At 49.9% G+C, this 25349-nt stretch overlaps 7 protein-coding genes across 7 annotated transcripts; 4 read left to right on the top strand and 3 right to left on the bottom strand.

Annotated features, from left to right (window-relative positions):
• Nucleotides 1-15: 15 nt before the first annotated feature.
• PVX_099890 (serine/threonine protein kinase, putative) lies at nt 16-1203 on the bottom strand (the record flags this gene model as incomplete). Its single annotated transcript, XM_001614776.1, has 1 exon — nt 16-1203. One exon carries the CDS (start codon nt 1201-1203, stop codon nt 16-18), a length of 1188 nt encoding a protein of 395 aa, XP_001614826.1.
• Nucleotides 1204-4196: 2993 nt separating this feature from the next.
• Nucleotides 4197-10442, top strand: PVX_099885 (hypothetical protein; the record flags this gene model as incomplete). The annotated part of the gene is made up of 1 exon (XM_001614775.1): nt 4197-10442. One exon carries the CDS (start codon nt 4197-4199, stop codon nt 10440-10442), a length of 6246 nt encoding a protein of 2081 aa, XP_001614825.1.
• Nucleotides 10443-12816: 2374 nt separating this feature from the next.
• On the top strand, nt 12817-13158 carry PVX_099880 (hypothetical protein, conserved; the record flags this gene model as incomplete). The annotated part of the gene is made up of 1 exon (XM_001614774.1): nt 12817-13158. One exon carries the CDS (start codon nt 12817-12819, stop codon nt 13156-13158), a length of 342 nt encoding a protein of 113 aa, XP_001614824.1.
• A 947-nt stretch (nt 13159-14105) lies between these two features.
• Nucleotides 14106-15275, top strand: PVX_099875 (hypothetical protein, conserved). Its single transcript, XM_001614773.1, has 4 exons — nt 14106-14355; nt 14539-14654; nt 14779-14896; nt 15131-15275. Exons 1-4 carry the CDS (start codon nt 14266-14268, stop codon nt 15239-15241), a joined length of 435 nt encoding a protein of 144 aa, XP_001614823.1. The 5' UTR covers nt 14106-14265; the 3' UTR covers nt 15242-15275.
• Nucleotides 15276-15306: 31 nt separating this feature from the next.
• Nucleotides 15307-16218, bottom strand: PVX_099870 (hypothetical protein, conserved; the record flags this gene model as incomplete). Its single annotated transcript, XM_001614772.1, has 1 exon — nt 15307-16218. The coding sequence occupies exon 1, from the start codon at nt 15979-15981 to the stop codon at nt 15307-15309; it is 675 nt and encodes a 224-aa protein (XP_001614822.1). The 5' UTR covers nt 15982-16218.
• A 1468-nt stretch (nt 16219-17686) lies between these two features.
• Nucleotides 17687-19574, bottom strand: PVX_099860 (hypothetical protein; the record flags this gene model as incomplete). The annotated part of the gene is made up of 6 exons (XM_001614771.1): nt 17687-17802; nt 17985-18160; nt 18324-18398; nt 18653-18763; nt 19245-19295; nt 19513-19574. 6 exons carry the CDS (start codon nt 19572-19574, stop codon nt 17687-17689), a joined length of 591 nt encoding a protein of 196 aa, XP_001614821.1.
• Nucleotides 19575-21762: 2188 nt separating this feature from the next.
• Nucleotides 21763-24181, top strand: PVX_099855 (hypothetical protein, conserved; the record flags this gene model as incomplete). Its single annotated transcript, XM_001614770.1, has 3 exons — nt 21763-21846; nt 22117-23533; nt 23715-24181. The coding sequence occupies 3 exons, from the start codon at nt 21763-21765 to the stop codon at nt 24179-24181; spliced, it is 1968 nt and encodes a 655-aa protein (XP_001614820.1).
• Nucleotides 24182-25349: the final 1168 nt, after the last annotated feature.

Genomic DNA, 25349 nt, shown 5'->3' with positions numbered 1-25349 from the left:
GGCCGCTGCGCTGCTTCACCGCTTTACCGCTTCACCGCTCCGCCACTCCACCGCCCCCCCGAAGAGGACGAAGGGGTGGAGGAACAACTCGGGGAGGGTGGCCCTGCGGGCGAAGTCCACCTGCAGCATGCGCGCGAGCAGGTCCTTGAGCGAGCTAGACATGAAGGGGTACCTGCGGAAGCGCCTGCACACGTCAAACCCCTTGCCCTGCAGCACATACCAAATGTGCATATCGTTGTTAATTCGACTGAAGGGGTGTGCACCTGTAGACAAAATGAAAAGAGTAATTCCCAGTGCCCATACATTCTTCGGCAAAGCATTAATTCTTCCCATTTGAAAATCCTCCAATGGTTTAAACAGCGACGTTGTGCCACCTACATTGACTTTCCCTTGGGATGTTTTCTGTGCATGTTCAAAATCAATCAATTTGACGAAAATTTTTTTTTTTAAAATTCTTCCCATTTTTTGCAAGTACCATTTTTTTTCCCTCCTACAGAAATATATTTTGTTCATATTTTTTTTTTTTACATTTTTAACAACGATGTTTGATGGCTTTATGTCGCTGTGGAAAATGTGTTGCTCGTTTAGGTAGTGGCACGCAGTCAGCAGCTGCCTAATTATTTCTGCGAGGAGGTACTCTGGGTAGACGTACGTGCGCTTTGTTTTTTTCGCCGCGGCTATTGTGTGCACTGCTTCGTGGAGTTGCTCCCCAAGCGGTGTGTGTGGGGCCATTCCGCCCGCTGCGTACAGGGCATTTCTGCCTGCTGATCGGTGGGAAGACCCAGCACGACTCCTCCTCCTGCTGCTGCTCCTCCTCCCCCCCTCCATGCACTGAAGCTGGAAGAGCTTCTCACGCGTATTCCACCTCATCAGGGATACCCCCCCGAAGGGATACACACTAACAACTTCATCATTAACGTGAAAGAAACTCTCCATCACTATGATGTTCTTGTGAGCCAAGTGACGAGTGAGGTGCCGCTCCAACTTCACCACGTCCTCATAGCGAACGTATTTATCTAAAAGGGGGCTGAAGGTGCTTTCCTTTGGGCACAAATAAATCTTTTTCACTTTTCTTGCCCAAACTGTTTTCCCATTTTTCCTTTTTCGCCTCTCCACGAAGGCGATGTTTATTTTCTTGTGCTTCTGCCAGCACGTGGTGACCTCCCACTTGGTTACTTTTTCAAGGGGGTTTTCCGTGGGCATTGTTTCCCCTTCGATTTGGCGCAGCAGCAGGGATGTTTCCCGCTCGCCGGGGCTGCTCCTGGGGAGTGTGTGCCCCGAGCGGGCGCGCCCAGGTGGACTCACTGCCTCGGGGGGGGTCCCACCGCGCATCTTGGGGGTAGCCTCACCGCGCTCCTCCGAGCTGACCTCTGCGCACACCTTGGGGATGGCCTCATTGAACACCTCGGTCCGCCGCACCTCTCGGAGGATCTCCACAAAGTCGTAACCAACGATGGTGAATATTTTCCCCTCCAGACAGGCATTCGCGGAGGCCGCCTTCTGTTTGCCCCGCCCCGCAATTTTTTTTTTTTTCCCCTTTGCAGGGGCATATCCTCGCGCGCTCATTTTTTCCCTCCCCATGTTAATCGTTTCCCCACTTGGTTTTGCAAAAAAAGGAAGAGCGTTTTTTTTTCCTTTGATTGCGGTGGGTCTCCCCCCCTCCTCGTGCGCATCACTGAGGGAGGCATCTTTTCCTCTTTGGCCATTTTTATTCCTCCTTATGAAGAAATCTAAGGGGACTTCCGAGAGGTGTCGGCGGGAGGTGCCTCTCCTCAGGTAGATGCTCATCTGGGCGGGCGTCGATCGACATGTGCGACGCGATGCGGCGCGAGCAAGGGGGGTCCCTAAAAAGGGCCGCTAAAAAGAGTCACTAAAAAGAGCCCTAAAAAGGGCCGCTAAAAAGAGTCACTAAAAAGAGCCCTAAAAAGAGCCCCTAAAAAGAGCGCATAGAAAGGCCCATAAATATTCACACCCGTTTGCTTTATGTCACTTTTTTTTTTTTTTTTTTTTCCTCCTCATGGCAGCAAAGTAGAATGCACGCAGAGGGGACCACCCCAGTTACCCCTTCAACTGAGAGATAATATATAGGGGGAGAAATGGGGAAAATTTGAGCAGATACATCGGGGGGTAATACGCGCGAGCCTACACCGTGACGTAAAAGGGGGCTTATGGGTACCCACCCGTTTTGGCAGCTGCAACTGGGCCACGGGCCGTAGTGCACGCGGGGGGGGAAAGGAGGAGTGAGGAGTAAGAAGCCGAAATGGGGCGGAGTGAAAAGGCGAAGTGATAAGCCGGAATGGGGGGGAGTGAGAAGCCGAAGTGAGAAACCGAAGTGGGGCCGAGTGATAAGCCGAAGTGGGGAGGAGTGAAAAACCGAAATGGGGCGAAGTGAAGGAAGGAAAAAGGAAAAAAAGCAAAACGCATGCATACATGCATACGTACATACATGCATAGGCACATACGTACATACGTAGGGGCGTACCCATGCGTTTCTACGCATCATGAGCACAGCATGTATGGTTACTCTCCTCCTTACTTGTCGCGCGCCGAAGGGTTGGTACGATGCGAGCTTGACGCGAGTAAACAAACGTGGGCGCAGCTAAGTGCCGCCAGCGTGGCGAACCGGCTGCGTGGAGATGGAGGTGATGCGGAGGGTACGCGGACGGTACGCAAATGGGGAGCCGTGGTGCGAGGGCCCCCTCTGCAGGGGCCCCACCTGCTCAGCAACGTGGTGGGAGTGGCGATGGGAGCGGCGGTAGAAGCGGAGTGGAGAAGCACAGGAGTGACCCCGGGAGAGTAACCACGGGAGAGCAGCCCCGGGAGAAGTAGTGCATGAGGACGAAGGAGAGGAAATGAGGCCCCCTTCCGTGAAGGCACCTGCATGCGTACGCCTTTTTGTGAAGCTTTCCCCCCGGGGCGGCCAGCCCGTGCCCCGACACTAGCACCACGAGATGCGGCAGATGCAGCAGAAGCGGCAGAGGCGGCGGGGCAGATGCAGCAGATGCAGCAGAGGAGCCCTGGCTTGTCCTCTCCCTGTCTCTCCTTCTCGCCCCGGGATCATTCCCGCTGTCTCGTGAAGGAGGCATACATGCAGTTTGAGGGTCCACAAAAAGACACGCACCACAGAGCATCTCTCACCGAGCGCCCCGTCAAAAAGGAAGAAAAAGAAGTACCGGACACCCATCTAGTTTGATCCCTTGAATGGGGCCATTTTCAATCTGCGTTCCCTGGGTGGCAGACCCTAAAATGTAAAAAAAAGAAATACACACAAGTCAAAAAAAAGAAATACATTATTTTTAAAAATATTAATTATCTTATTTTATTTTATCTACATTTTTATTATTCAATTAAAATAAAATGTAATGCAAACCTGTAGAAGCCTACATTATAATTTCCCACTTGAAAAACGTAACAAAAACTTAAGTTAAGCATTTTTACCATTTTTCCAAAGAAATCGAGGAAATCACTCAATCAGTTTGAGCGGCTTAAACGATTCAATCGATTCTACTACTTCAAACGATTCAAGCGAATCGAACGCTTCAAGCGATTCAAGCGAATCGAACGCTTCAAGCGATTCAAACGCTACTAATAATCCTAACACTTCTAGCATTTCTAACACTTCTAGCATTTCTAACACTTCTAACCATTCTAATCATTCTAATCGTTCGCTAGCGAGCGTGCTAAGTGAAGAGACGCAACCCTCGAAAAAGCAGAACGGGCGCGCCTTGGACGTTGACGTCAAGGAGCTCGACCACCTCGTTAGGGGGGAGAAACTCGGCAAACTTGGGAGAACCGCACGAAAAGGGGGCGCCCCCGCGAGCGAGTCACCAAGCGTACTAAGACCACTAAGCGTACTGAGCGTACAAGCGTATTGAGCGCACTAAGACTACTAAGCGTACTGAGCGTACTAAGACCACTGATTTCACTAAGTGTACTTAGCGTACTGAGCGTACTTATCTCACTAAGCGCACTAAGCGTACAAGGGTACTAAGCGTATTAAGTGTACTAAGCGTGCTGAGCGTACTAAGCGTACTGATTTCACTGAGCGTACTAAGGGCACTAAGAGTACTAAGCCTAGTAACCCTAGTAGCCTAGTAACCCTAGTAAGCCTAGCAACCCGAGTAACCCTAGCAACCCTAGTTGAGGGCGAACGAGACAGAGTCAGCTGGAGCAGCGAAACTGAGCGCGTCTGCACCATGAAAAACACGAAGATGGCCAAGAGCACCAAAGAAGGGGGACAAACACCCGTCGTAGGTTTTCCCCTGGGGGACTGCCATGACCAGCAGGAGGCAAGCAAGGCAACCCGCCCAGATGCAGCAGTGGCAGGTGTAGACGTAGCACCAGCAGTAGTACCAGCAGTAGCATCAGCATTAGCAGATGCAGCAGTAGCAGATGCAGTAGCAGATGCAGTAGCAGATGCAGCAGTAGCACCAGCAGTAGCATCAGCATTAGCAGATGCAGCAGTAGCACCAGCAGTAGCACCAGCAGTAGCAGATGCAGTAGCAGATGCAGCAGTGGCAGGTGTAGACGTAGCACCAGCAGTAGTACCAGCAGTAGCATCAGCATTAGCAGATGCAGCAGTAGCACCAGCAGTAGCAGATGCAGTAGCAGATGCAGCAGTAGCAGATGCAGTAGCAGATGCAGCAGTAGCAGATGCAGTAGCAGATGCAGCAGTAGCACCAGCAGTAGCACCAGCAGTAGCATCAGCATTAGCAGATGCAGCAGTAGCACCAGCAGTAGCATCAGCATTAGCAGATGCAGCAGTAGCACCAGCAGTAGCAGATGCAGCAGCAGCATATGCAGCGTCAGCGTCAGCGGCGGGAAGGCGCGCTGGAGGCATAAGCATCTTCAGCGACCAACTAGACAGCGCGCGCGAAGATGCCCCCAACGAGAACCCAAATGAAGGCCAGCTGTACATCCTAGGGGATTGCTCAGGAAATTTAGACAATTCAAATATTTGGGTGGAATATAAGACGGACGACGGACAGGTGCAGCAGGAGAGTGGGCAAGAAGCTGAAAGGGACCTTCGTGCAGAAGGCAATCTGGTTAGATTCAATATGGTTCAAGGTAAACTCGCTCTTCCTATTCCCTATATGCCCTCCCCTGTTAGCACCAGTCCTTGTGCAGTTTCCCATGTAGAGAATCTATCCAATGGTGTCGTCTCAAATGATAACACCCCCGTTGGTTACCTGCACGATGCACACACCCCCAGTGGAGTCGCCTCGATGGAGGTGGACGAAATTTCCCGTTACCTCATCTCTGGAAAGGACTCGTTCGTGGAACGATCGAATCGGGAGTGCGCTGCTCGGGAAGAGGTTGGGAACGCCGAGGGGGAGCTGCAATTCAAGCTGAAAGTGGAAGAGGAAGCGGAGGTGGAGGAGGAAGCCAAGTTGGAGGTGAAGGTTGAGGAGGAAGAGGAAGAGGAAGCGGAGGAGGATAGCAGCGGCAAGGTGGCGGAGCGTGGAATGGCCCTCAGAAACCGCATGATCTGCGGCATCACGGAGAACGGCAGAGAAGCGAAGAGAAAGTACAATAAAACGTCGTCGAGGATGTCGAATGGGGGAAACGCCAAGAAGGGAAAGAAGAGCAAGAAGAGAAGCAAGAAGAGCAGCGAGGGGAGCCCTTCGAAGCACAGCGAGGGGAGCCCTTCGAAGAACAGCGAGGGGAGCCCTTCGAAGAACAGCGAGGGGAGCAGTGCGAAGAACGACGCGGATGACCTCGAGATCGTCCAGAACGACGAGAATGACGAGAACGACGAAGACGTGCAGAACGGCGTGGCTGACGTGGCTGACGTGGCTGAGGTGAAGAGCAACAAGAAGAGAAGCAAGAAGAGCGGCAAGAAGTGGACCAACAAGAGAAGCAAGAAGAACAGCGCCAAGAACGTGCAGAACGTGCAGAGCGACATGGCTGACGTGGAGAACTGGGAGAACGGGGAAAACGGGGAAAACTGGGAAAACGTGCAGAACGTGGAGACCTACGCGCAGAACGGGGCCAACGTGCAGAACAGCGGGGCCAACGCACAGGACAAAAAGAAGAGCCGTAAGAGGAAATATCAGAAGAAAAATAAGAAAAACAAGAAGAACGCGGAGGGCTTGGAAAGCGACCTGGAGATCGTGGGGGATGCCATGGAGCATATCGTGGAGAACGGGGGCAACGCCGCGGAGGGAAGAAATGACCTGCTTCTGTCGAATAAAGCGCCAAAGCGGAAGATCCAAGTACTCGATTTTGCCGAGCTGAAGACCAACTATGGCATCTGCCCAGACCAAACGCTGATCTCCTTGCGCAAGTATTGGGATGATGTAATCTACAAGGGCATGTGCAAGGCGTTAAGCACTGCTGAAAGGGATGTGCTGAACGTGGGTAACTTGTGTAGACATAGGGGCTTTTCACAGTACAGCGTGTTGGAGGAGGAGAAGAAGAAGTGGAGCGGAGATGCGTCCCCTGGTTTGGGGAAGAAGGAGGGGTCCTTTGACGAGTTCTACGTTCTGAACATGATACTCAGCCTGGAGGAGCTCTCCCGAGAGGGGGGCTGCGCCGACCTGGAAGAAGTGGTAGGGGATGCGGTAGGAGACATGCGGGGAGGCATGATGGGAGGCATGATGGGGGGTATGATGGGAGGCATGATTAGAGACTTCACTGGAGACATTATGGGCGGCATGATGGGAAGCATGATGGGAGGCACGATGGGAAGCATGATGGGAGGCACGATGGGAAGCATGATGGGAGGCACGATGGGAAGCATGATGGGAGGCACGATGGGAAGCATGATGGGAGGCACGATGGGAAGCATGATGGGAGGCACGATGGGAAGCATGGTGAGAAGCAAGAGGAGACGCATGATTAGAGACTTCACTGGAGACATTATCGGCGGCATGATGGGAGACATAACCAGCGGCGTGCTTGGAGACGCGCCAGAAGACATGCCTGTAGACGCGCCAGAAGACATGCCTGTAGACGAGCCAGAAGACATGCCTGTAGACGCGGCAGAATACATGCCCGTAGATGCGGCAGAAGACATGCCTGTAGACGCGGCAGAATACATGCCTGTAGACGCGGCAGTAGACATGCCTGTAGACGCGGCAGTAGACATGCCTGTAGACGCGCGGCTGAACAAAACGAGGCTAGCCGTCGTGGCGTACTTCAAAGAGGTGATGAGGATAGACGTGCGGCAGTGCACCGTGCGCGAGGGCATCTTCATCGTAACCTTCTTCGTGATGATGAAGGCGGCGTCCACATTGCTGCTTAACAAGTTCTCCCCGCTGTTTATGAGCAACCTGAGCAGGCTGAGTGAGAAGCAGGTGCTCCTGCTCCTCTATCTGTATGGAAGCCGGTGCGACTACTTCTTCAACATTATTAACGTGCTGAAGGTCCTCTATTTGAATAAGAGGCTGTATTTGCAAAATGAGGTGATCCCCCCCCGCAGGGGAAGCGCTGCCACTATGAAGTTGAGGGACAACGCCTCATGGGTGAAGGGTAGCACCTCATGGGAGAAGGACAGCACCTCATGGGTGAAGGACAGCACCTCATGGGTGAAGGACAGCACCTCATGGGCGAAGAAGCACAAGACGGAGGTGCTGGAATATTGTCGCTGCAGATACTTCAAAGTGCTGAATAGAGACCGCCTAGATCTTGCTTTCCTAAACGTGTGCCTCAAGCATGGCATAAGTCTAAACCAGGAGCTAAGATTCTTTTACCAAGAGAGGGAGGAACATGCATGCTACTACCGAGGGGCTTACTACATGAAAGTGCTCGAATGCTTTTGCAAACTCACCAAAAGAAATGATGCAAATCTGCTGATCATGGCTCTGAAGAAGCCTCCATTTTCTCTTAAAAAAATTATGCCCTACAAAATGGACGCCTATTTGAGGAAGGCCTTACTAATGAAGGGCAGACCCAACTGTGCAAGTAGTTTCTTCGAATTAAAAAATTTATTGATGTACCTAAACAGGATAGACAGCCTTTTCTTTTTCAATTGTGTGAGGAAGTGCATTGAAGGGGAGAGTACTTTCCAGGCAATCACTCACACGGAAGTGAAGGAACATGAGGGGGGCATCGCATCCTTTCCTATGCATGGGCTTGTTCAAATGAACCATTCGGGGAAGCGACCTCACTCATATATAGAACAATACAATCAGCAGGGTAGGAAGAAACGCATCGCCCAAGTGGGGTCGTCTACCACATTTGCAGTCCACTCAAGAGAGAATACCCCTACTTCGAAAAGGCCATCAACGTGTAAAGCGCAAAACGTTTACTGCATCTCTGCATTTTACGTCACGCTGAACCACATGATGAGATTCGTTTTGCTCCCCATTTTTCGCTCGCCGGATTTGTTCGTGCAGTTGGGGAACACCCAGTTTCCGAGGAAGCGGCTGTTCCTCCGCGAGAACGACGTGCTCATGGACTGCGCCACTTACGTGCAGGAGTGCTGCCAGGAGCGCCTCAAGAGCTCAGCGTGTGAGGCGGCCTGTGAGGCGGCATGTGAGGCGCCATATGGAGCGGCATATGGGGCGGCCTATGAACCGGCATATGGGACGGCATACGAGTCACCACACCAGCTGCCGCGCGGGTTGGCCTACGAGCGGGCCTACGAATCGGCGAGGGGGTCCAATTCCTCGTGCGTCTCGCCATACGGCTCGCCGTACGGCTCGTCGCGCGCTTCGGAAGTCGAGCGAAAGTTCGTGCAGGAGAGGGTGCACATGGGGATGTCAGCTGGAATGGATGCTGACTCTGCGGGGGACGACTCGCCGTTCGCGCAGGAAGACATGAGTGCCCGCTGCAGGTGGCCGTGCGAGGACGAGCCGCGCAGGACCAAGCAGCGGTTGGCGCTCTTCCTGGGAGACAAGAAACGTGCAAATAAAATTGGGCGCTACGACAGAAGAGTGACTATAAGGAAAATCCCCCTGAGCCTTTTTACCAACTGCATTTTGTTTATTAATAATTATGTGAAGGAGCTAGCCATTGACCTGGACCAAAATAATATAATGCACGAAGATATCCTATACACCCTGCAGTACTCCTACCTGAAGTACCTCGTGCTGTTGAATTCGCTGGAAAAGGACGGGGATGATGGAGCTACCGATCAGGTCAGCCAGGAAAAATACGCGCGCTTTAAACGACGTGTGCTCATGCTAGCGGAGAGAATCATCCCCCCCTGTTTTAAGAACCTTGGAGAAGTGGGCAACGACGTAAGGATGCCTCTCCCTATTTTGGAAAAACCGGTGGACAGCGGGATGAAGCAGCTACCCAAGAGTGCGGCGTACGCAGAGGAGGGTCGAAAAGGGGGCCGAGCGGGCCGAGCGGACATAGCACACAGAGCGGACATAGCGGACATAGCACACAGAGCGGACATGGCGCACATGGCGCACATAGCGCACAGAACTCACATAGCGGACGGTGTAAAGTGGCACTGCTCGGAGAAACGCAGATCCTGCGGCTCCACCGGTAAAGACGCCACCCGCTCCATTTTGCATTGCATTTTCCGCATCTTCGTCCAGTATATCAAACACGACTCTCTTGTAGTGCCTAAAATAAAAAGGAGAAGCTGGAGTGACCGTAGAATCTCATTTATAAAGGTGATGATTTACACCCTCACCTGCTATATAAACAGCCTCTGTTTGCATGAATGGGATTATTTTGATTTCATGTCTCAGAAGTACTTTCCCCATCTTCACATTTTGCCCAATTGGGATAGCATTAACTTGGGAGAGGAGGAGTCACAGAAGATGAAAGCGTTCCTCATTTCTTTAGGGGAAGTCATCGAGCACGTTTGTAGTTATATAAATATTTGCCTGCCACATATACGGAACATGAAAGGGTCTCCAGATAGGCTTATTGGCGTGACTAGATATCTCTCGATGTTCCTCGTGCCCTTGCACTACCACGTGTTCTTCGAGCGGTGCTATCGCTTTTATGGGAGTTCACTACAGCAAGGGGGGAAGCCGCCCCGCGCGCGTAGCAGTGCACACAACCGCATGGACGACCGCACGCACAACCGCATGGACGACCACTCGCATAACGACTCGCATAACCTCTCTGGCACGGACACCAGCGATGGCGACGCTCTCCAGAAAATGGGTCCCGTAAAGCAGAACAAACTAATTTTGTTTTATGAGCAAAGTTTAAAATGCTACCTCAATGTAACCCTCGACAGAGATCCCAATCTCTTGTCCATGGACACCCTAGCCATTCGATTTGACACGATGGCTCGCATACTAGTGGTCTTCGTTCTGAATGGATTCCCCAGGGGCTGTATCATCGAAGACCTCAACAGAGTAATGGCTCTCCTTGAAAGGAATTTTAATAATGTAAATCCCAAGCTACACCACATGATCTTCAGCGCCTGTCAGAACCTCCTTCACCAACGCAGACTCCTCCGCAATTGCAAGAGGTTGAACTTCCGCATCTGCACCATGCTCTGCAACTACATCGCCTCCGCGCAGTAGCGGGGTAGCAGTGGAGCAGCGGTGCATCATCGGTGCGGGGTAACTCGGACAGCAGCTAGTTTTGCAGCTAGTTTTGCAGCTAGTTTTGCAGCTAGTTTTGCAGCTAGTTTTGCAGCGTAGTTTTGCAGTGTAGTTCTGCAGCGTAGTTTTGCAGTGTAGTTTTGCAGCTAGTTCTGCAGCGTAGTACAGCAACGTAGTGCGGCAATGGAGCGAGGCAACTCGGACAGCCAAATGGAAAGAAAGTGCTTCCCTCCGGCCGCTTTTTTTTTTTTTTTTTTTTTTTTTTCCTTTTTTTTTTTTTCCCTCTTCCCACTTCTTACTTCCCACTTCTTACTTCCCACTTCTCTCTTCCCACTTCCCACTTCCCACTTCCACACCCACGCAACATCACCCGAGTGACACTCCTACATCTGAGCCGACTCTCCCTCGGCACGCCCTGCCCCTCTTCGGTGCCGAAGAGCCAGGCGCAGCGCCCTGGGAGAGCCCCCCAACCTGCGAACGAACAACTTACACACCCGATTAAATGAACATGTGCGCGAGCAACAAGTAGACTTGCCCCGGATGCAGGTGCGTTGGAGGTGCATTGGCGGTTCGTTGGCGGTTCGTAGGCGGCGCGTTGGAGACACTTCAATAGCGCTGCTTTGATCGCCGCGCTAGCTCTCTCCAATTCGCTCGCCCTTTTAACCAAAAGGGACCGCCCCAACCGTCGAGGGAAGCCTTTAAAAAGGAAAAAAAGAAGAAGAAGAAGCATTACGTAAAATCGTACAGCTGTACGCATGTCCACCACCTCGAACGAATGGCAGCATCCTCCACTTCGCCACAAACCGAAGGATGAAGCTGCGCCGCTTAGTGGCTCCTCCCCCCCTAGGCGTAGCCAACTCGCGGAAAGCAAATGTTCCAATTTTAGACGCTACGGTGTGTTTGCTCCCGCATTCGTAGGGTCGCCACCCGTTGGGCCACCATCCGTAGGTCCTCCATTCACCGCACGCATTAATCGAATCAACTATGGGAGGCTCGAAAATGCCTCTTCTGTCTGCCTCTTACTCTTAGTAACTGCTAGCAGCAGCTCTAGGTTCCATTTGTGGCCTCATTTTGGAAAAAAAAAAAAAAAAAGAATCACATTTTGGTCATTTCCTCGCTACCCAAAAGGGCCATTTTTCTAAAAAGGTGGCGGCACAGGGTAGTTGCCTCTGCTGGGATGTCTCTCCAAAAGGGGGGAGGTACACGAGCGTATTGACGTGGAGCGGTTAAGAAGCGATTAAAGGGACGCTCTAAAACGGACTCAGTAAAACAACGCGTGAGGTAGCTCCACGCTGCGCCGGCGGCAACCTACGGGGAAGGGAGAAGGTGCCTCCGAGGTAGGCCCTACATAGCAGACTTAAACAGATTAGCCTTTTAAATAACTGAGAGTGCCTCATCCGTGTGCAAAAAAAAAAGGGGCAGGATCGCATGCCCGCTTCCCATTCCCAGATGGATGTAACCAGGGCTGCATCGTTCGTGCGGTCATTCCGTTGCTCCGCTGCGTCGCTATACTGCTATACCGCTACGCCGCTACTAACTGTGGGCAACGGTCCTCCGCAACTACCCTTCGCGCCGACCACCGGGAGAGTCCCTCCGCATCCCGTTTACCCTCCTCACGGATGCACTCTCTTCTCCCAACAGGAGCGTAATCAGTCTGGTGCTCCACCTGCGACATCTTTTTTTTTTTTTTTTTTTTCTCTCGCCTAAAGTTACAACAAATCGCTCGAAACGACAACGCGAAAAAAGCTATTCACATAAAACTTCCGCATTTACAATTATTATATTTGTGTTCACTCGAATGATAACAACATTTTGCCATTTTCTCCGTGAGTTTTTTTTTTCCGATTTTTTTTTTTTTTGTATTCCTTTTTGTTCTTTTTTTTTTGTTTGCGTTGTTTTTCCCCCAACAGTGAATAGCTCGCGCGCAGACGTATGCGTTAAACCTACGTTTGGGAGTGGCGTGGTACTTCCTCGAGTGTATCGACCCACCGCGCTGACCACCCAGAGAACGCTTCACTTATATAAAGGCCTTTGCAGGGGTGCCCTACGTTCTACTTCCTATGTATTTGTGTCATTGAAACCGCTCACGTAGGAGAAGGTAATAAGGAGCTTGTGTTCTTAGGGCGCGACCCACCCAACGTAGTTTCGCGCCGTCTCTCCCTTTACCATGATGCGTGTCATTGATATCCCCATTTGGGCCTCGATTTTTCCCCCTTTTTACCCGCACAGGTAAAGAGTATATCCCCATCCCCATCCCCATCCCCATCACCATCACCATCCCCATCACCATCACCATCACCACCATAAGCATCACCATTACTACCACCACCACCGTCACCCCCCTCTCCTCATTATGTTGGTTCCGCCGCAATTCTACAACGGGGAAATTGTAGTCGACTTAGATGATACCATCTTTCATATAGAAGCTGAGAAAATACTTGAGCTGTACAGACAGGGTCTCTACAACTTTTTATTTGAAAATGGGAATTCTAAGAGTGGAGACGACACGGGCCTAGGCAGTGCCGTAAGCTTGGACAGGCGAATTAGGGATTTGAAAAAGGACAGGCTGAAGAAGATGGGGTACACCATACAGTCGGTTTCTATTTTGGTGACTTTTTTTCTGATATACTCTGCCTTTAAAGAAATTATTCAGCGCATCAGGCTGGGCGGCAAGGGTCGCATTGCCCAGGAGTAGAGCCCCCCTTTTCGCAGATATACATCCCTCCCCGGATTGGAGAGGGGACGAGAGAAGAAGCGGCTATCAGACGAAAGGATGATCATCCGCATGTTCCGTATATACACTTGTGTGTTTGTTTATGTGGCCACCCCAAGGGGCAACCAAAAATTTGAAGGGAGATTCCCCTCCATCCCTTTTCCTCTCGTTTTGTGTCCCATATGTTAGCCCCCTAACTGGGGTGTGAAAACCCCGGTTCGTTTTTTTTACCACCACGCGTGGGAAGATAAAACCAGGGCTTGGCCCCTTCGATTTTGCCACACCGTTTTGCCGCTGCGCAGCTTCGGCGCATCGTCGTCTAACACGTCGTTTCGCGCATTGTTTATAATTTTTTTTTTTTTTTTTTTCCTTTTTTTAATTCCCGCCTTTGCACTTGTTTGTTTCTTTGTCGCCCTTTTCCGCTGCGTGCCACCACTTGGAAGAGAAGCAGAGAGAAAAAAAAGAGAAGAAAAAAGAAGAATAGAAAACTAAATCAACGCAGAGGAAAAAAGAAAAAAGCAACCCCCCATTTTGTACACCACTCCGCAGTGAACAGTTTGCATGTTTGCCGTCGCGCCAACTGATGCTTTTTTTTGGCGCCATTTATGCGCAGCGCAATTGTGCACGTTGTTTTGTATCCATTTTGCTTCACTCCCGTGAACAACGACCTTAACTAGTCACTAATCCCGAATGTGAGCAAAAAGTCATATCGACAACATGGGCGAAATGGCGAATACTTTTTGCTGATCTGGTTTCATCCCGTTGTGCCTGATATATATTACGTTCATTTTTGCAAAAAAGAGGAGAAAATGCTAAAATGAAAGTTTTTTCTTTTTTTTCTTCTTTACAAAATTAGCCATTTGTTCCAGTTTTGCCTGAACGGTTCATATTTTTTTTTTTTTTTTCTTTTTTTTTTTTTTTTTTTTTTTGGTCATACAATTTTGAAGCTAGCCAACGCATGTTTACTCCGTCGAGGCGGTTGAACAATTGTGGAAGTCTTCCGCGCGCTCCGTTTGCGCAGCTAATTGGAGTTACTTCGAAAGCGGTTTGAATTGGAGCGTGCCACCCGACTCGCCCGTAAGCAGCGACATGAAGGGTAAAAAGTCCAAAGGGGACAATAATGCTGTGTCTTCGAAAAAGGCTAGTCGAAAGGGTACCCCCGCGGGGGGAATAACGAAGGTTTGTTGATCATTGAACGGGGGTAAACGTGTGTCCCATGGAGGAGGCAACACGTTTGAGGGTTTAGCTGCAGAAAGCACACTGCTCACCCCGAGTGGTGACCCGCCCGTTGTCATTACACCATTGCGTGCTATACATCGCTTATTCGTTCACTTTTTTTTTTCCACTACGCCTCACTTGAAGGATGCCGAAAGCGACAGCGCAGACGATTTGGTCATCGGGAACATGGGCGACTTAAATGAGAAGGACGGTGCGAAGAGGGCACTCCCGAAGGTCGTCCAGATGAGGAGAGATATCAGGTGAGTCGTCCCGCCCCGGCGGTGTTAGCGGTGTTGGCGGCAGGTGCGGCTTCACTGGTCGCGTCACACACCGATGCACACATCGCTTTGCACACCGCTCCGCAAACCGCTTCCCACCCCGCAGAAAGCTCAAAAAGGAAAAAGCCATCATAAGCAAAATGGACGCCGAGGACAAGGAAAAGGCGGAGCACATGCTGCAAGTGCACAAGGCGCTGCGCAAGTCCAAGGGGGAAAAAGTTTACGTAAGGACGGGAGAGCGCCGAAGGGGGTGCGCGGCAGCCGGGGCGCCCAACGGAGCGCCCGCAAAAGTGAATGGTGCATTCGTACGAGTTGTATTATGTTTCCGCGTACGCTCAGTTTGGGCAGCTTCTGCTGCTCCTGCTGTTTCGGCTGCTTTTCTTTTCCTGTTATGTATGCCCCTCCCGTGCGCTCCGCTGAATATGATGAAATGCCCCCGAAACCTCACCCCGCTGTAGGATGAAAAGAGCCTCAAGAAGCGAAGCCAACGGATTTTGAGGAAAAAAAATAAATCGCGCAAGCGCTGGGCGGAGAAGCTGGCCAAGGGGCAGGGCAAAGCCCCCTCCTGACACGATTCGAAGCAGTCCACAAATTAAAAAGTGCAAAAAAAAAAAAAAAAAAAAAAAAAAATTTTTTATAAGCCAAAAGAGTGCAACAAGTTATTTACATGAACAATATACCCCACGTCGTTTGTTATCGGCTTGTACAAATGAGGAGGCAGGAAAATCTTCCTCCTGGAGACAATCCCCAAAATGACAATCGTCCACCAGAAAATATGCACAATGAACAGAACAAAACGGACAACGAAGGAATTGCATTCAGGCAAAATCATAACATCGAGGGTCATCACGTAGAGTTGAAATAAATTGAAAATGTGAATCACGCGGACAATGGTGGGGACTGTTTTGCACAGGATCCCCAGGATGTTCAAAAATAAAGGGGAGTTTTTTCTCGCGTGTATTTGATTGCCTTCCCCGTCCAGGGCCATGGCGTAGCATATGCACGTGGCCACAGAGATCATGCCAATAAGCATCCACAAGGATGAAAAGACATACACGTTGGATGAAGCTGCACATACAATTTGTTCATGAATTCTTAAGGAAGAAGTTGTGTAGCCACATATAAATGTGATTGACCCAGCTATGTAGCAGAAGGAAGTCCAGAAGTAATACGAAATGACGCTCAGTTTGAGCACTTCGCTTGAGAAAGTGAAGCAGCATCCTGCGGAGTTGTTGTCATATTTTGCTTTCTCCTCACGGGGGTCCTCTTCACTGCTGGTGCTACCGTCCAGGGAGTCTTCATTTTCCATTTAGGCCAAAAGGGGGAGGGAGCAACGAGGGCTAAAATTGTGCGCTTTGCCTTTCGTCTCGGTGAAAGTGCGGAGTGGTTAAGTGGCTATTTAGGGAAGATACATTTCAGCTCTGCGGGTGGCAATGCGTGTGCATATGTATATATTTGCGTGTGTGCGTATGTTGGGGGGTCAACTCGGGGAGCGCAAAATTTGCCAACCTGATTCACTGTGTTTGCAAAGGATGACAGGAAGAAGTTGGCCAAAAAGGGGGCAAAAAAGAGGGAAAAAAAATTGGCAAAAAGGTTGACAAAAAAACTGCCAAAAAATGGTGCCAAAAAAGCTGCCCCCAAATGGTGCCCATTCTGGCGAAAACGTCCCTCCCCCTTTTTGTGCGGCTGCCCCGTTTTAATTAACCCACGCGCGAGTCGAGGAGTCCGAAGAAGAGGCCATAGTGGGACGTTTGCCAAAATGGGAAAAAAAAAGAGCAGCAAATGAGGGCGAACAGAATAATAAGAGGCTTTGCGAGGGAACGGCGCAACATAGCAACCGTGTTGTAATTGAGCCACCTCAACCCATCAATGGTTATCGCGGTAGGCATGGCGGTTGGGCCTCCCTCTCTCACAATTGCGTCTCATCACCGCGATCGTCAGTCCTGTTTTTTTTTTTTTTTTTTTTTTTTTATTTTTGCTCCACGTCAACTTGACATTCGTTCGCACACTGGAGGATGTACCCCTCGGGTTTATTGGGGCGTTTTTGGTGGAAGTTGGGGGGGCACAGACACGATGCAGCACGATGAAGATAAGGTGAAGCACGATGAAGACAAGGTGAAGACAAAGTGAATGCAAGATGAAAACACAATGAAGCCACGATGATGACGCAATGAAGCCACGATGATGACGCAATGAAGCCACGATGATGACGCAATGAAGCCACGATGATGACGCAATGAAGCCACGATGATGACGCAATGAAGCCACGATGATGACGCAATGAAGCCACGATGAACACACAAAGAAGACGCAAGCAAAACATAACGTGCACACAGTGCAGACGCGGTGGAGGAGCAATTAAGCCAAAGGGTCTAACAATGAACCCGCAACACACACACCAGGCACACATGACGAAGGTGTAATTCAGACAGAGGGAGGACAAGATGAAGTTAAAATAAAGACAAACTGGAAGGGATATGCAGCCAAAGGGGAGGCACCTCAACGGGCGTGCTTTCAAATGCAGTAAAGACAAACCCTCTGGAGGCGCATACTCAGCGAAGACGTAATAAATGACGCAGCCTCTGATCGAGCGCTACGTTTCGCCATTCCCCCTTTTTTTTTTTTTTTTTTTTTTAAAAGAAATGCAGAGAAAACAGCGGGGAATTAAAATTTCTGTTTTTTTAAAAGACGAATGGTTGCCATTGGGGTTGCCATTGTGGTGGGCCCCCTTCAGGGTCACGCCCCTGTGGCCTCCCCCGTGTGCTCCTCTAACGTGCCACTGCTATGAGGCAAATGCCGCTTTAGGCTATTTCCCCGTGCTTTGCAATTGACAAATGGGCGCGCATCTTCACGTGTGCAGCGCGGTTCCAGCAGTGCCAGCGGTGCCAGCGGTGCCAGCGGTACATGCTATTGCTGTTGTTGTTCTTCTTTTTATTCCTCCTCTTCCTACGCCGCTTCTTCTTTTCTTCGTTTCACCCGTTCGTCTCCATTCGCTCCTGTGGAATCGCCTGCCCTCATATGTTGCTCTTCCGTATGGCCTTCCGTAAGGCCTTTCTCTCCTTCCGCGACAGATGCTTCGCATAGGGCTTTCCCTTTACCTCTTCCACTTTAAACCTCGTGTTGATGTAGTCTGCAAGGGGCGGGGAAATCGGCTAAGGAGGTGGGCGGCAGGAAAGGCGAAGCGGCCACGGCAGAGATGCGGCAATGGCAGAGATGCGGCAATGGCAGAGAAGCGGCAACAGCAGAGACGCGGCAACGGCAGGGGGGCGGCACCCTTTCGCGCTGCCGCGTTCCATTCTGCCTTGTCATTACTCGGGTGGCCAAACAAGTACGGGGGGGTTATCTCCAAGTGGTAGGCGTGCACGGTCGCCACTAAGCTCTGCAATTTCTCGGGAAGACCCGGAAGTGACTGAACTTCCGCCTGCAGCGGCAGGATTCCGATGAGGCCCGTTTTCGGCAATTTGACAAACTCCACTGTGTTCACATAGCTGAGGGGGAGAGGGAGAGAAGGGGACGGTCGGAATGGCTGCCTTCCACATGAGATGGCCATCACATGAGATGACCGCCAAAGAGATGTCCACCCACGCCGTGGGTGCTTTCCCCCGCAGAGGAGTTCCTTCCTTTCACCATTTTTTCCTTTTCCCCACTTACTGCTGCTCAATCAAAACGACGTCAATTTTGTGCAAAGCGGCTATGAGGGGGACATGCTTATAAAATTGTTCATACCTGTCGGGGAGGAAAAAAAAAAAAAAAAAAAAAAGGAAAAAGGAAAAAAGGGGAAAAATAAAAAAGAGAAATAATAAAAACGAAGCAATGTGTTTAACGGATGCTCCGTGGTTACATATTTGGTGGAGCTTCACATGTGGAGTTGCAGTTACACCGTCGGAAGATTTTGCCCATTTCGCTAGATAGCTAATGTTTGCAAAAAAAAAAAAAAAAAAAAAAAAAAAAAAAAAAAAAAAAAAGGTGCTTGACATTACTGCGTAGTCCGGATAACTATTACAGCCTGTAGTGCGTCACGTTCCAGGTGGTCTACAATTTTGTTGTGGTTGAATGTGAATGACTTGAGCGACTGGTCTGTGTTAATAACCCTGGGGGGGTGCAGCGAGGACAGGGCGAAACGGAAAGAAGTGAAAAGAAACGGAAAGAAGTGAAAAGAAATGGAAAGAAATGGAAAGAAATGGAAAGAAATGGAAAGAAATGAAAAGGAATGGAAGGAAATGAAAAGGAATAAAAAGAAATAAAAAGGAGTTAAAAAAGAAACGAAAAAAAATGACAAGTCGGATTATCCGGTGTGAGACGCATCGACACGATCGCCACTACGCGCAGTGGGCTGCGCGGCATGCACATTTCGAGGGCCCCGCGCCGCCACCATCACCACGTGCATATGTGCATATGTGCACATGTGCGTATGTGCATGTGCAGGAGTGGCCACACTGGACGAGCTAATTCCCTCGCGCCGCCTTCCGCAGTGCCCTTCGAACGGCCCTGCAAATTGCCCTACTGCGGTGCCCCTCAAATTGCCCCTCTGCAGCGCCCCTCAAATTGCTCCCTTTATTTTTTTTTTTTTACCCCAACAAGGACTTCAACACCGAGGTACTCTTCTCTTCGTCCAGCGATTCCCTAACATGGAGGGAAAAAAAAAAAAAAAAAAAAAAAAAAAAAAGCTAGATGAAATGTCTTCGTTCATTTGTTCTATATTATATGGAAACTTCAAAAAGGATGAAAAAAAAAAAAAAAAAAAAAAAATCTCCCTTGGCAAAGCATGCGCCCAACATAACGCATATGCACAGACATATACATTACAAAATATTTTCATTTAGCTACGAAGGAGTAATACAATTCAATGTCGTAAGGAGACTCCATTACTCGCTTAGTTTTTGACTGGCCTTTTTCTTCCATTTTGTTTTTCCGCTATATGTATTTATGCAATGAAAGGAACAAATGGGATTTATAAAAAAAATAAAAAATAAAAAAAAATAAAAAAAATAATTAAATGAAGGAGCATAGAGCAATGGATGAGCAGAAGGGAGAAGAACGAACGAAGCGACAGTGACGACGAACGAAGCAACAGTGACGACGAACGAAGCAACAGTGGCGGCGAACAAAGCAACAGTGACGACGAACGAAGCAACAGTGGCGGCGAACAAAGCAACAGTGGCGGCGAACAAAGCACCAGTGAACAGCCTCACACATACAGCCGCACGTTCAGCGGCACGCATGCAGAGTTGTACATGCAGCGTTGCACATGCAGGGTTACACATGCAGAGTTGATCTTGCAGCGTTGCTCGTGCAGCGTTACACATGCGCAGTTGCTCGTGCGGAGTTGCACATGCAGAGCGACAGATGTGGGGCCACAGATGCGAGCCACAGGTGCGAACCACAGATGTGGAGCTACAGATGTAAAGCTACAGATGCACAGTTACACATACGGAGCCACAGATGCAGAGCCACACACGCAGCGCCTTCGAATGAGGGCTAGAATAACAGAAATAAAAATTAACAAAAAAGGTACGAAAAATTAACAAAAAAGGTACGAAAAAGGAACGAAAAAGGAACGAAAAAGGAACGAAAAATGAACGAAGAAGGAACGAAAAATGAACGAAGAAGGAACGAAAAAGGAACCAAAAAAGGAACCAAAAAAAGGGCCAAGCAGGGCGCGGAAGTGGCACTGAAGTGGCGCTGAAAAGGAACAGAGACGAAGCATAATCTGAAAGCGCAGAGTAACTTAAAAAGCTAAAACTGAAAGAGCAGCGTGTGATGTCTAATTCTCTGAGCGAGGCATTGCAGTTGCTGGGCCTTTACACATTTCATTCATCTAGCAGTGATTTACGCAAATGAAGCGAGGCAAGTACGCTCATACGTTCGTACTCTCATACGTTTGTACTCTCATACGTTCGTGCGCACTCACAGGCTTCGAGCCACATATGCTCTGCTATTGCACGTGAAAATACACTCTGCCTTTACACTTTCCCTTTTAGTTGCTTCGAGGTTTAGGCCACTAACGGGTGTACGCCGATCCTCTGAACGTTTTTTTTTTTTTTTTGTGCCACTCTTTACTGCTTGTTGTTGCCCATTTTGATTAGCCCCGCATTGGTAACGTATCGGTAGGGTATTTGCATCCCTTGCATCCTTTTGCATCCCTTTGCATCCCTTTGTACCCGTTTGCATCCTTTTGCATCCTTTTGTATCCTTTTTTTTTTTTTTTTTCCTCTCCCCCTACTTTGCATGAACCTTGGGTGATCATTCGATCATTCGGTCATTCGCTAATTCGCTAACTACTTGGCCAGTTGTGGCATACTCGCTCTGTGGGAGGAGGAGGAGGCTGCTCGACTCTCATTTGTTCTTCGCTAAAGGCAAGCCCTTCAATCTTTTTTTTTTTTTGCTTCCCCTCAATTGCGCTTTTCCTACATCTACCTAAGTTGCCCGTAACCATATGAACAAGCTAGCACTGCTCATTCCGTTGGCTTCTTCCTTCGTTCGTTCGCCCTACTCATTTGTTCGCTTTTTTATTTTTTCACTTTTTCATTTTATTATTATTTTGTTTTATTTTTTATTTATTTTATTTTTTTTATTTGTTGCCTGCTTTATCTTACCGCTTTTGTGCCCCCAGGAGACCTCCACCCCCCGTTTACACCTCTACCTCTGTTTAGCTTCAGCATTTGTGATCCTTATTTTTTTTTTTTTTTTTTTTTTTTTTTTTTTTGCCAACCATGCACCTGTACCTTTGGAAAAAAAAAAAAACACAATGAAAGCTGTAGAAACGAACTCGTGAACAGATGCATTTAGGGTTATCTCAAACATACAGGACGTTAGTAGGAGTGTATTTTTTTTTTTTTTTTTTTTTTTTTTTTCTCCAATTTTGGGTTCATTGCGTCTCCCCCAGAAGTGGGTTTCCCTTTTAGATCAACTGGATATGCTTGCGGAGCGGGGGGAAAGGCCGGACAGGAAAGGAAAGGAAGAAGTGGTGGCCACCAGGGGGGGAGCGGCAAACTGAAGGGTGCACTTGACAGATTAGTGGCAATTTTCTCCCTCCGCACTCCCCCACCGGGCATAACGAAGCGGCAAATTCGGGAAGACGCAAACGAAAATGGTGAACTACTGCAGACGCTTTTGCACGTCGGACGACTCGAAGATAACGTCCGCCCTGGAGATGAACGGAATTAAAATTGAGGTGAGGCGCTTTGAGGGGGAGACGGCCCCCTACCGGGGTGGTGATAAGGCGGCACTTTACCGGCGTGGTGAGGCACCCGTTTGATATGTGCACCCCCTCGAGAGAACTTCCCAAACGGGTTTGCGTCCACCCCGCCCACTCGACCCACCTGTGTGGAAGGGCCACAGAAGGCTTTCAAAAGGGGTTCCCCGATGAGGCAGGAAGGTGGCTCACCACCTACGCGCATGCCTCTCTAACGATCTACCACATCGACGTTGCCCCCCCCTGCAGGGCTACAGGCGAAACATAAAAATAGAAGACGTGGGCACTCTGAGGTGCATAGAAACGCTGGAACTGAGTAATTACTATCTGCTCAACCTCTATTTGAAGGATTTGTATTTCATTTTTTTTCACTTCGTTATTCACTTGGCAGATGAGGAGGAGCAGGCGTTGCTGCTCCGGGAGGGGGAGAGGAACGCCTTTCTCTTTAACACCCAGATAGGGAGCTACGACAGGTTTTTGGAGAGCGTGAGGCGGCTCCGCTTCGGGGGTGCCCTAAACGGGGCGCGGTCTACCGAGGGAGAGGAAACCAAGGGAGAGGAAACCAAGAAAGAGGCTTCCAATAGCTCACCTACCGGGGGAAGACCTACCCTGGCCGAGACGAGCGGCGCTCCTTGCGGCCCCCCCGAGGAGGACCCCCCACCTAGGACCACCCAACCGAAGAGGAACTTCCCCCACTTCGATTACGCAAACGAGCTATTCCATCACCTCTACACAGAGGAACAAATCACTCTCCAAAATATAGACAAGGAAGTAAACGCCAGAGTAAAGAAGGAAAATCTTTTTGATAGATGCATCCGAATTAACAATAATATAATCATTTACATGCTCTCTTACTTGTATTTGAATGATAAGCTCAAGCGACTTCGGCTGGACTATAACTTCCATTTGATTCTCTTAAACAGGAGCAGGGGGGGGGAGGGGCGTGGTAGAGCTACTACCCCTCCGGGTATGGTGGAGGCAGAAGGGGAGACAAGGGAAGGGACCCTCAGCGAACAGAGCCGTCTCACCCAGGAGGACCTCTTTCTCATTTATTTCTCCCACTTTAAGTTTTACATCGTCTCCTTTTTTTTGTACTCCTATGTGAAGTTCAAGGGCAGTGGCACATCGAGACGCACCGGGGGGGGGAGAACTGCAACGGTAGTTGGAAGCGCAGCTGGGGGCGCAGCTGGGGTGGCCGCTAGAGGGGCCGCTAAAGGGGCAGCTGGAGGGGCAGCTGGACGGACCGCTGGAGGGGCCGCGAGAAGCGCGCCTCCCCCGGATAAGGAACAGTTCCTTTTCAACCACGAAGACAACCGGAAGAACGTCGCCAGCGTGTCCTCCTACATTTCCAACTTTGTGAATAAGGTGCTGCACGAAATAGACCTCGTGTTGAAGAAGAATCGATTTGCTTCTAACTTAGATGCAGAGAGGGGGAGAACCGAGATGGGTTCTTGTACTAGCGAAATGATTAACGAAATATTGAAGAACAAACTTTCGTTTAAGCAGGTTACACTGAGTCACCTTGACTTCTGCCTCTCTTGCATCGTCCTCCTGAACGTGTGCACCCCAGATGGAATGCACTCGTGTCTTTACTACGGTGTTACCTACGCGCATTTCTTTCACGTCTTCGAGAGGTATTCAGCGTCGCTTGGTCTATGGAGGGAACGTAAGGAAGCTCCACAGGGGGGTCCCCCAAAAGAAAGAGACTCACCAAAATGGGTGCTCCATTTGGATGCCCCTACCCGCGTGCACACTGCCACAAAAAAAGAAAAAAAATTAACCACTATTATAGCCGTCCCTGCTATTCCCTCTTCTATTCATTTTTAATTTTTTTTCCCCCCTGGCAGTCCAACGGGCCAACTACTTCTGCTTCTTCGAGGGGATAAAACAACTCTCCTTCATCGAGCGATGCTGCCTCTTCCCCAACGTGAAACGCATTCGGCTGGACTACCTCCACAGCATTTTATTTTCAGCCAACAACCGGAACAGGTTTGCCCTAAACGTCAGCTTCATAGACAAGTGCATAGCCATACATAATGAGGAGAGGACTGCCTACATGTTAGAATGCCTGGGCATGCACATGAAGGAGGGCCGAGTTTCGTTTAACATGTCAAGCAGGAGAGTGGAGGGAGGGACTCCCCACGATGCCCCGAGGTGCACTATGCTAGACAACAAGCAGCACTGCGTTGACCACTTTTTGAAAACCTATCAGGACCGGGTGGAGGACTACGTGTATATTCTTTATGATGAGGAGGGCTTCAACCGGGAGAGGTGCTACCGCAAGTTCGACGTCCCCGCCATGGTGTGCGAATAGGTGAAGCGGTAAGGCGGTATGGCGGTGAGGCCGTGAGGCCGTGAAGATGTGAAGCTGCGAAGCGGTGAAGGGGCGAGGCGGTTAAGGGGTTAGGCGAAATGTCGCCTACGTAACCCACTTCTCTCCACCGCCCCCTCCCAATCCGTGTACTCTCCTCCTTTCAATCGTAAGAGGCAACACTGCCGAGGCTGCTACGCCAAGTTGTGCCCCTTATGAAGGGGAAAAAAATAAAAAAAGGCAACGCGGCGGAGACGCTTACACGGATTGTCCCCGCGAAGTGGCAGAAGGAGGGACACCTCGCTGACAACACGTTAAAGATGGCCCCACAAAGTGTGGCTTTTTTTTTTTTTTTTTTTTTTTTTTTCTCTTCTTCCTTTTTTTCTGTCAACAAACGGCATCTTCCCTTTTCTCCAGGCGGGCCGACGGGGAGGGAATTTTCGAAACGGGCGAAATGGGCGAAATGGGCGAAAATTGCGAAAGTGGCGAGGTTTGCGAAATGGGCGAAGTTTGCGAAATGGGCGAAGTTTGCGAAGGATGCGAAAATCCCCGCGTGAAGAACCCCCCGTTGCTGCCCCCCCCGTAGGTGTCTTCACCGCGGACGTTGACCACATGAGGGGGGGACATCTCCGGGGGGGCCCTGGGCGCAGCCCGCATGTTGTCTCCGTAAAGCCACACGTAGTTCACCACGTAGGGGTCGTTTATGCTGTTGTGAAAGAGGGCTTCCTTTTCTGCCATTGGTCCGTTGGTCGAGAGGGGATTTACAATCAACGCCGCGTCGCGCTGTGGAGTGCTCAACTCGGGGAGGCGAAAGAGCCCAACCTGTGGAATCCCTCCAGTGTGCACGCGCGGTCTCAAAGGAGACATACAATTACGGGCACCCTCAATTGTGTGGCTTCTCCCAAAGGGACCAAGTTTTCTTCAACTTCCGCAGCGGTGTCAAAGGGTACAAACGTGCGCAGTTTTATTTCCTTCCAAGTGACAGTTGAGTGATTTCTTGAAGACCGCTCCTGGGGGGACTAAAGGAAAAGGAAAAAAAAAAAAAAAAGAATCCCCAAATGAGGGACAATTTGATGCCATTCGAGTATCCCCCTTTGCGTAATCCTTCTCTGAAATGATGCAATACCCATAGACAGGTTTCTCCAAAAAAAAAAAAAAAAAAATCGCGGAG

This window comes from Plasmodium vivax, chromosome 7 (genome assembly GCF_000002415.2).
Source record: "Plasmodium vivax chromosome 7, whole genome shotgun sequence".
NCBI lineage: Eukaryota > Apicomplexa > Aconoidasida > Haemosporida > Plasmodiidae > Plasmodium > Plasmodium vivax.
The sequence above is the reverse complement of the archived record's forward strand: the minus strand, read 5'-3'. Positions and strand labels throughout refer to the sequence as shown.